This window comes from Marmota monax, unplaced genomic scaffold (genome assembly GCF_021218885.2).
Source record: "Marmota monax isolate L192 unplaced genomic scaffold, Marmota_monax_Labrador192_F-V1.1 WCK01_AAM20220418_F8-fsc00110, whole genome shotgun sequence".
Classification (NCBI taxonomy): Eukaryota; Metazoa; Chordata; class Mammalia; order Rodentia; family Sciuridae; genus Marmota; species Marmota monax.
This window is the reverse complement of record NW_026694633.1, coordinates 2368210-2378981: the sequence shown is the minus strand read 5'-3', so window position 1 is coordinate 2378981 and position 10772 is coordinate 2368210. Positions and strand designations below refer to the sequence as shown.

The following is a 10772-nucleotide window of genomic DNA, read 5'->3' as shown; positions in this document are numbered from 1 at the left end:
TCAATACTATTTTTTTTCCTGGCTAAAACAGTATCTAGTGTAATATGTACCTAGTAAAGATTTTTAAATGATTTAGTCAATTCATTATAGGGTTAAAATGCAAACAATAAAAAAAAAATAAACTAAAAACCTGCGTTTTTGGTAATGCTTAAAAAGTGACATCAAGTAAATTATTCTCAGTTAATAAATGATTTGAATTATCAGCAATTAATCATTTAGATATCTAATCAGTCACAGGTTCCATCATTCACCAAATACTTTCTCAAATTCATCCAAATCTCACATATGGAATTTTATTCATAAGCCAATGACTACATTTCAAGAGACCAATATTGTCAACACTTAAGCACTTCGTATCCAGTTCTTCACATGAATCTTTTTGTCTGTTGGACTATTGTTGAACTTTCCTCATGAAATCTGAGCAATAAAATTACATTTCATAAATGTTTTTGTATCCTTTTAGAAGCATTAATATATAATTTCCTACATATTTTAAGATATTCCATGGAAGAAAAATACTTTAAAATATTAATATTATTTAAATTAATTAATAGTCCTCAAAATTTGAGCTATTTGCATACAAACATTAAAATGAGAAGTGATTAAATGTTTCATGTAATCTTGATATAAGATTTAGAGATGAAAAAAAAAGTACCAATATTTGGAAGAAAATGAAGAGGTGTCCAACTGTTTTTAAATATATATCCCAGATTTCAGTGATTGGTATTGGAGTTTTGGATTTAGAAACACTAAAATGTAAACAGGAAAAGTTGGAACATAGTTTCCACATGATTAGCTAAAAAAGGACAAAACTTTGGAATCGCTTTGAAACCTATTTTAAAAGCTCAGCTACTTTGATTTTTTTTTTCTATTACAGAACCATGAAAAGTTATTTCAACTGAATTGCATACATAACTCCTAGAGTGTAGACAGTTGCTATTATTTGTTCACTTCATCAAAATGCTCTTTTAAATTCTTGCTACATCTGTATTACCAGGTCTTGGAGAAACCAAGGTGAAAGAGGCCCAGGAGAGGCCAGACCCTCTTTGCTATTTCTAACAAAGGAAATGCCATTCTTGCCACTAACTCTTGGAATGATTTCCAAGTTCTCTAAAAATAATTTAACCTGTGTCAAATAGCTGTCTCATCTGGAAAACTCAATAAATGAATGTAGAAGTTAGAAAGAGTAGGGAAAGTTAGGTGTTACACTGAAATGGTATATCCCAGGCATGTTGGGTTGGGACTCCAAATTAGCCAACACACTTCCATCCATCTGCTTACTTTTCTTTAAACTTGAACTATATTATTGCAGAAAAGCATAATAATCCCCACTCTGATCTTGTGTTTCAAATAAAAGTGCCTAAAGCATCACAGCACAAGCACTTTTGTAAAGAGGTTAAATATTAAGCGTGGATGAATTTCCTTTGGGGATCAGCAGTTCTATATTAAAGGACAGATTATTCAGAGATGAAAAGTAGGAGAAGCAATTTACAAACTATTCCTATTCAGTGACAAGGATTCCAATTTTGCATTGAACTGTAGCTTAAAGGGTACATACCTAACAATAGATTCTTTACAATTTTGTGCAAATTATTTCTTGGTAACTAAATCACACTTTACCCAAATAGCTAAACCTCAGGCAAATCCTCATATAATGTGAAAGTGAACAGTATGCTTTATTTGTTCTAAGCATGATGGCTTTATATACTATTTTCTTCTTTTGAAACATTTTTAACATGGCAGTTATTAGAAACCATATTTTAAAATGATGTTATATGATTTTGGAAGGAAATTATATTTTATACATTTTTGGCTATCATATTATTTGAGATTAACATTTATTACACATTCATCTACATGTGAAATATTGCCTCTAATGATTTTCAGAATGTGCTAGTATCCTCAAGCAAGAGAACTGGACTATTTTAGGAAGTCTGACTGCACTGACCATTAATTTTTGCAGGATATCGCTCTGCTGAAGTTTGGAGCCTAAGTTTCTCCCAAAGGTCTTTGTGGTGAAGACTTGGTCTCTGGCATGGCACTATTGGGGAATGATGGAATGTTCAAGAGGAGGGGCCTAGTGGGAGGTCTTCAGGCCATTTGGAGCTTGTCCTTGAAGAGGATAGTAGGTTCCTGACCATTTTCTCTTCTTCTTTCATATAGTGGCCATGAGATAAGCAGGTTTGCTCTACCATGTCCTCCCATGGTGATGTGCTGCCTGCATCCCAAGATGCCCAAAAGCAATAGGCCTAACCAGTCATGGACTGGAATAGTGCAAACTATGATCCAAAATGAGCCTTTTTTCTTTAAAGTTGATAATCTCAGTTTTTGTTATAGTAATGGAAAGCTGACTAGTACATATACAAAGATAGTTTTTTAAGGTAACCAAAATGACAATGGAAACATTCTGGATTTTAAACATTTTTCTATTTCATTTTTAATATGAAAGAGACAAGTTGTAAAAATTTTTTAAAGAAAAGGGACTGTGGCAACTTTTATATTTGTTCTAGCTGACTATATCAAGATGAAAGTGGAACTCCACTTGTCTAAAGAGTCTTGTGGTAGTGCAAATACAGGTTCATGCTATGGCTTTCTTTCTTGCTTTCATAAGTATGTGTGTGTGTGTGTGTGTGTGTGTGTGTGTGCCTGCCCGCTTGCCTCTACATGTGTATGTGCATGTCCAGGGTGGAAAAGATTATGAAATAAGATAATATATGGAATGTCTAACCCTTGCTGAAAACTGGTGCTCAACACTTGGCTTCTGACTTACAAAGAAATAGGTAATATATATATATATTTCATATATATATATGAAAATATAAATATATATAAAAGAAAAATTTTGCCAAAAAAATCCATAATTCTTTTCTTTCTACTAAATCTAGAGTTGCTCTTACGTCTTATTGGAGATTCTCAGGTAAAGAAAAGAAATCTGATTTCTTGTTTTTTACCCTGTTTGAGTTACTGTCTTTAATAACTGCTAAAATAAAAGGAGTACACAGGTGGATATTAGCCCAAGAGAGAATGTTGATTTTATGCTTCTTAGTCTCTCTGTAGGTTAGATAGTTATAGTCGAGAGAAATGGAAAATGTTGACTAAGGAAAGTGGGCAAATGTTCAGAAAAAAAACATGTTTTTTAATTGACTCCAACAAATAATTGGAATACTAATTACTATATAAATAGTTAAAATGCATGTAAATGTAAAACTTTAATTCCAAATATTGAATAAAAATTAAAAAGTAAATTGTATCTCTTTTAAGACTAAGCTAAATTATTTATAAAGAATCCCTGAGGAAATGCTCTCTCGTTAGAATCTTTATTTCACTTAATGACATTAATTGTGGCAGGCTTTCCATGCAGGTAGGCTGAAATAGAGGAAGATAAGTTTAAGTAAAGATTAACAACTGTATTGAATTGATAGAAATAAGTATTTTTTATCCATTCTGCCTTCAATTTATCCTGAATCAGTTTTGATTTAAAAGACTCTCTCATCATTTGTATAAATAACATCAAGTCATGTACTTTTGCTATTTTCTATTTTTGAAAAAGCATGAGAAACAGGTAACCTGAGTAACATTTCCAATCAAGAAAGTTATTGTTTGTTAATGTAAATTAGCTAGCAGTCTGAAAATCTAAATGTTTATAAAATATTTGAGAGCAAAAATAAAATTGTATTTATCATTGTGTTTTCTTGGGCTTTTCCCAGGGCCCATTTTATGCTTACAAGTGGCTGTAAAATTATCCTAAATGATGAGCAATTTGAGTCAAGATTACCAATCTGGATTAAGAGTCTAAATCCAATCTGATCCTGATTTATGGGAAATTCATGTCCCCCAGAGTAGGCTAAGCACTGGCCTTAACCACTTCTATCTGCTTTTTTTTCCTGCCCCCTGGCCAGTGACAGGAAAAACAGCACTAAACATTTTGATGATTCACTGTAAATATGTATGTCATCCTTTTACCCTGATCTTTATGTGGCTAGAATCTTCAGAGTCTGCCACAACAAGAGTCATGTTTGAAATACAATACATTAGCAGTGTGAAGCAGAGTTAGCTGTGAAGCAGGATCCCCAGAATAAATAGATGAAATTCTAGACATTTCTAAAGAGGATCCAGCTCCTTAATGGCCACTGAGGTCTTCACTGAATAGGTGTGAATATTTCAGTGCAGTCCAACCTGAACTGAAAAGCAGTTCTTCCTTCCAAATTTAAATACCTCCTGTGCACATAAAAAAGAGGTTCTTTTATTAGTCCAAATGTTACTATGGTTCGGATCCTGAAAAAACATTCTCTTATTCTTGGGTTATGTTCTTCAGCAAAGGGAAGTTGGGAAGTTAGGCAAGGGACTGGACTAATGAGTGGAAGTGATAAACTGGAGATGTCCCGTTTTCCCCTCATAACAAGTAAGGCTGGGAAGAAGATGGTTGAGAAAGTACATCTCTCTGCCAAGTTCAGATGATAAACTGTGGGTGAACTTCAACAAAAGTCTATTAGCCAACCAATAATCTGCTGGTATTTGGTTACTGAGGATGGTCCAAACCATTTTCCTCGCAGGTTGGACCCATCCTCCTTGAGGGGCAAGTGCAGTTCCCATTGAGAGGGTTGCAAGTAGCTCCCTGAGCACATTGGCACTCCAGAGCACAGTTCCATCCATACTGGCCTGGCTTGCATTCTGTGAGGGAAAATAAGTAAAAATGACAGCAATTCAAATATGTTTCTCAAGCACAGTTTTCTTCTCACTGTTACTTCTTGGAATATAATAGGATAATGATAGACTTGCAAAAAAAAACCTTTTTGTATCCTGTGGTATCTTTTTCCCATGCTAGAATGTTATATAATGAAAGCAACTATTTCAAAAGCAACCAGGAGGAGGGTAGGGAGTAAGAAGGAAGTGTGTGACAAAATGGGAAGAGGAGAAGTCAGGACAGCCACTGATATGTTTAAAGTGCTTTCTCAGAATTAGATTATTCAGTAACATTTATAGAAGTAGCATTGTGAGGGACACAGGGAAAATGGATTAGTTGCCTGGAGGTCAGAAAAACGGCAAGATGCACCCTGAATACACAATACCTGAGATTTGTCTTCAGGTTAAAAACACGATTATTTGTGCTTCAGTTGTTGAAAGTGAAATGGCTTTAAATTCAACTCTTTCATCTCTTAAAATATGTCAAAGGGCCATAGATCCCCTGTGTGTCGGCTGCTGCAAAATCCTGCTCTATGCACTGGCACTGAGGGATTCAAACGATCTCTAAGTTGAATCGTACTATACTTACAACCAGTAGGAAAATGAAGGGAAGGAATTAAAAAGTGTTAGCTTTATAAATAACTAAATGTGGAATAAAAGGGAGCAGCCTGGGTGTTTGCTCTTAGTCTGGTATCCAGGAAAGAATTAGCAGAGAAAAAAAAAAGGTTCATTTTTTGAAGGATTGTGAGGATAAGAAAGCCCAGCCCAGCCCACAGGAAAAAAGTAACCTCACATTTCCTGGCCAGTCAGGCAGGACTGGGAAGTCATTCAATTTACCAATGTTTAAGGACCACAGAGACTTCGCTTTGCTTTCAGGACAATCACCTACTTTTGTCCAGTTAGCAAAGGGGGTTCTTCTTAATACATTATCTTAATTGATTTTAACAAATACCTTTAAGGTGGGCATGGCAGTGAGGTAAGCTCTCCCATTCTAGAGAGAAATAAACTGAGGTTTGATATGGCATAAGTGAACTTCTCAATTGTTACATCCTTGCTGAATGGCAGGGCTGCATTTCTGAATTCTCACCTAGTGTTCTTTCCTCTTCTTGCACTACTACAAAGAAGACATAAGGCATATGTAGAAGAAAGCTCAAAACAAGAAAGTAGCAGGTTGGAAAAAGTAAAAATTTCAGAAATATCATTATAAACATGAGGATATAGGTAGGATCATTAATTTGAGCCCATGAGCAAAATGTTGTTGAATACATCTTTATTGCCTCAATATCCTCTTTTCTGGATTAGAGATTGGTTCCTCATAAATATTTCATGAGCAGTTGGATGCTTAGTTTTTCAACTCTCTTGAAGGTAGGCTAAGTTGTGGTCTACCTCTCTCATCTTAATCAACTAATTAGATTAATTAGATTTTAAATATGAAGCAAATAGAAACACAAACCAATTTTGTAACTTTTTGTTTTTTTAAACGGGGCTCAATGTTAGCAAACAGCAATTGAATATCTTCCTTCAGAAGGAAGTTTTGGAGGCAGAGCAAATGCTGCTTTTAAATGATTCTTTTCTCTAAACCACTGAGCTTTGTGAAAAAAAAAATTAAGAAGTTATATGTTATTTCAAATTTAGCCCCACATGCCCACCTTGGTCCAGTGTACTGCAGGATTACTTAGTTTGGTGGTAAGACCACGTTTTCTTGTTTGAAAGAGAGTTATTAGTCAGGATCTCTCCTGAGCAGTACAGAATCTGATTTTAATTTATAAAAATACCACATTTTCATGTTAATAACGGTGTGTATTTAAGACATCTGTTTGAATGTCTGCAAATGTTAATTTACCAAGGGGGGGAATAATCCAATAAAAAGTTGTTACATTCTTTTATGAATTAATATTATGGCTGTTTAATAGGCCCTTTACCAGAGTTCAAGTTAAAATGAGGTCTTTTATCTTTATGGCGACTGCGTAGACACAGCTGCTCACAGTTAATATAGCAGATGAACTGTGCCTAATTGAAAATAAAAATGCAAATAAAAGACATGGTAGTGCATCTGTGTAGGCTGTAGGCACCTTCATGAGCTCATGACAAGAGGGACCTTGGGGTACCCAGAGATCCACAGTAATGTGGCAATTTGCTTCTGGATGGTGAGAGATATGTGATACAGGAATTTAGACTATAGAAGATAGAGGCTTCTTTAACTTACATCCTGTCCATAAGCTCTCTTGGTTTAGTGATTAGTTTTAAAACACTGCTGGGTGCTATCCAATAAAACATTCTGCAGTGATGGACATGTCCTATACTGTGCTATCCAGATTGGTTGTGAATAGCTTCATGTGTTCATTGGGTGCTTGAAGTATGTCCTGTGTAAGGGAGGAGGTGAATTTTAAGTTTTAAATTTAAATTGATTAGCAATATATGGTTAATGACTATCATATTGGACAGTGCATTTGGACAAGCAAAATCACTTCCTATTCTTTCTGTCCCCTGAGAGGTGATATAATGGGGATGGTAAAAGTTCAGCTCTGAACCCAGACTATCTATTTCACATTCCTAATCTGCCACTTCCTAGCTGTGTAACAGTGGGCAAGGTACTTAGCTGTTTTTTTTTTTAAATTTTTTTTTTATTTCAGCTTCCTCATCTGTAACACGAGAGTGGTGATGACAGGAAGGGCACAGAAAATAAACTAAAATGCATGGTACATAATGTGCACTCAATAAACATCTGTGGTTGTCTTCAGTGTTCAGGTGGGACCACAAATGCTTTAAGCATTCTGCTTTTAGTGCCCATTCAATGAATGACGTATGTACTGCAGATATTTGTTCTGATAGATTTAGTTGTGACAAGGTTCAAGTCCTCTGTCCACTCTCACTCCTGAAGAATGCTGAGAAGAGAAGAATCCTTTCCACAAACATTTGCTGAAGCTTATCAAGTGTTAAACTGTGCTCTAAGCTTCTTTTCTGGTAAAAGAAAAATTTAAAAATAATTTGGACTGGACTCTCAAAAAGCTTATAGTACACATGGATCAGAAATTTAAATGACACAGTTTTGAAAAAAAAGAAAAGAAAAGAAAGAAGAGGAAGAAAGGGAGGGAGGGAGAAAAGAAAGAGAGAGAGAGGTTGGAAAAGCCAAAGGATTCCAAATCAGTATTCATAACCTCCTGATCATATTAGACAAGTCTATGAAAAACGGAAGAAGAGATAATAAGGAATGTAGCATTCTTGAGAGCCATTGGTGGTTTCTTATTCTGGAGTATATGCACACATTCACATACAGTATTGTCTACGGATAGCCTTGCACAAAGTCTGGAACCAGACCGTCTGGGTTTAAATCTTGGTTCTGCCGCTTGCTAACTTTCTGTGCTCCAGCTTTTTCTTCTGACAAATAGGAATATGACTGACTAGTGACAACCTTGTAGGGTTGTGGTGAGAACAAAATGAACTGAGGCAAAATATTTAGGATAATCCCTGGCATTCAAAGAAAGCAGCTGTATTGCTATTGCTCAGAAGCAAGTGGGATGTACAGAGGTGAAAGCGCTGCTGAATAGCATTTTTTTTTTTAATGAGCTAGAAGGTTACTGTGGCTTTCTTACCATTATTATAACCCCACGTTACAGGATCACAGATTATTAGTGCAGGAAATGATCTTAGAAATACATAGTCTTAGCCTTTCTCTTTTTGAAGAGAATGAAAGTAAATCCTGACATTAAACACACTGTTTTGGGTCATATATGAGGCAGGCTCTGTCTTTCAGGACTATTGTGAATTATTTAAAGCCTTTTGATCTGGCGAGCATTCATCAAGTCTAATAATAAATGATTAGTCAGCAATCATCTCAGTCTACTCTGTCCTCTTCTTAGGATAGTTCCTGAAGAATTAGAGCTTTTCATTCTGGGTCATTCTTCCTGTGATTGGAAAGGAAAATAAAGTATAGATTTCAATTTGCAGAGACTATCTGGGAGCTTCAGTCTCAACAATATTTCTGGGACTGTGTATGATAATTACTTTATTCTGTTGAATTCTGTGAATCACCTTTGTTATCAGGTTGACTATGTAGGTACTTACCTTATGCCCTCTGTCAACCAAATTGCCAGTGTAGGTGCCTGTGATGTAAGAATACAAACCTTGATTCATCTTGCTAAGGGCAAGGTGTAAAGCAACAGTGTTCTTTAATAGAATGTTATTTCTAGCATAAAGATCTCTGTGTGAACATGAATCCGAGGGGAGTTCTGAGGTGCTTTGGCTCATACCAGCTTCACATCGAGCTCCAGTTCTCCCTGGTGGGCAGAGGCATTTCCCAGTCACTGGGTGGCAGTAACTTTTTCCTTCACAGTCACAAAGTTGATGGCAGTTGTCTCCAAACATTCCCAGCAGACACTCTACAAAGGAAAGAGAAACGCTGAAATATGAACCCCTTGAGCTTTCACTGATGGAAATGTGCTATACTGTGCGTGTTTTAGTCAGCTTTTTCACCGCTGTGACTAAAGGATGCAACCAAAACAACTGTATAAAAGAGGAAAAGTTTATTTAAGAGCTCATAGTTTCAGAGGTCTTAGTCCAGAAAAGGCTGGCTCCATTCCTCATGGTGGAAGAATGTAGCAGAGGGAAGCAGCTCACATGGTGAAGAGAAAGCAGAGAGAGGGGTCTCTACTTGCCAGATACAAATATATACCCTAAAGCCATGCCCCAATTCCCACCCCCTCCTGCCACACCCTACCACTTTAGTTACCACTTAGTTAATCCTAATCAGGGGATCAATTCACTGATTGGGTTAAGACTCTTGCAACCCAATCATTTCTCCTCTGAACTTTCTTGCATAGTCTCACATGTGTGCTTTTGGGGGATACCTCACATCCAAACCGTAACACTGTGCTTTCCAATATGGTAGTCAATAGATACAACTGGCCACTGAGTACTTGAAATGTGTCATGTGTGACTATGGAGGTGAATTTTAAGTTAAATTAAACAGCAACATTCTGTTAATGACTACCATATTGAACAATAAAACCTTTAAATTGAGATTAATGATAAAATCATCAAGATTGAGTTCCAAATAGCAAAGTGGGATGATAAAATGAGATTTGCTGGTCAGAAGAAGAAAGTTTTAGAATTCTCAGAAATAAGGTCCATTCTCATTTGATATTTAGGATTTAAAATTGACTTACTTTGACACTGGTTTATATTTTTGAGAAAATAAATAAACTGAAGATAGAAATTTAAGGAAGAATACCAAGTCTACTGGCTAAGTGTTATTTTTTAAAACATTTTCCCTCAAAGTGTTATTTATTGTGCATCTTTCTAGAAGATTATAAGTTCCATGTCTTCCATTATATTTCCAGAATTTAACACAGAAACAGGAATATAATAATTATCACTTTATTGAATTACTAAATAATATATGAATAGAGGATGAATAAGAGATAAAGTATGCAAAGCTTTAGTGACATCTGAGAATATGGTATGGGACTAATAGAGATGCTTTTAAAAGGCCACAGACAATAACTTGATTTATCACATAAAGTTAAATTTCTATTATCATTATATTATTAACATCATCATGATTGTTGTAATTCTGTGCATAAGAATGTACATAAAATAGGTCAAAATGGTACTCCTAGTTGTTAACCCAAAATATGTAGTCTTCCTGGCATTACTTCTAATTGAATTGATCAGTGTCATTAAGGGGTTTCATAATATTTCAAATTGAGTAGCCTAAGTTCTTACCTTTATATTTTCATAAACACTCATAGCTGTGATCACATTCTAGTGATAAATGCCTAAACACCTCTTTTAATATTTTCGTAGTCTTTGTATTAGTTTCAGTACCATTGAACTCAATATATAAGTCATATTTCTTCAAAAATATTTACTGAAATGTTTCCTTTCATTCAGAGGTAGAATCTTCATCTGTTGAAGACTAACAGCTTCAATTGTGTTCTGAGATGTTAAACAATTTCATTTAAGGGAAAATAACATTTTTTGTGCACAAAAGTCAACAACAAATTAGAAGCCACAATGAAGCAGCAAAATCAGAAGGACCCATTAAATTGGTCACTGAGTGAATTCCTGTTACTTTGATGTCAGAAACT

General features: G+C 35.3%; 1 protein-coding gene across 12 annotated transcripts in view; it reads right to left on the bottom strand.

Moving 5' to 3' along the window:
* Nucleotides 1-560: 560 nt before the first annotated feature.
* LOC124078218 (multiple epidermal growth factor-like domains protein 6) overlaps nucleotides 561-10772 on the bottom strand; it is a 623764-nt gene continuing 613552 nt past the window's right edge. For 11 of the 12 annotated variants that reach the window (XM_058572254.1, XM_058572255.1, XM_058572251.1 and 8 more), the window contains one exon: nucleotides 4552-9062. In XM_058572254.1, the coding sequence (XP_058428237.1) occupies nucleotides 8635-9062 (428 nt within the window). In that variant the 3' untranslated portion in view covers nucleotides 4552-8634. Of the gene's footprint in view, nucleotides 9063-10772 lie in introns of all 12 variants that reach the window. The other variant, XM_058572259.1, reaches the window with a different exon arrangement.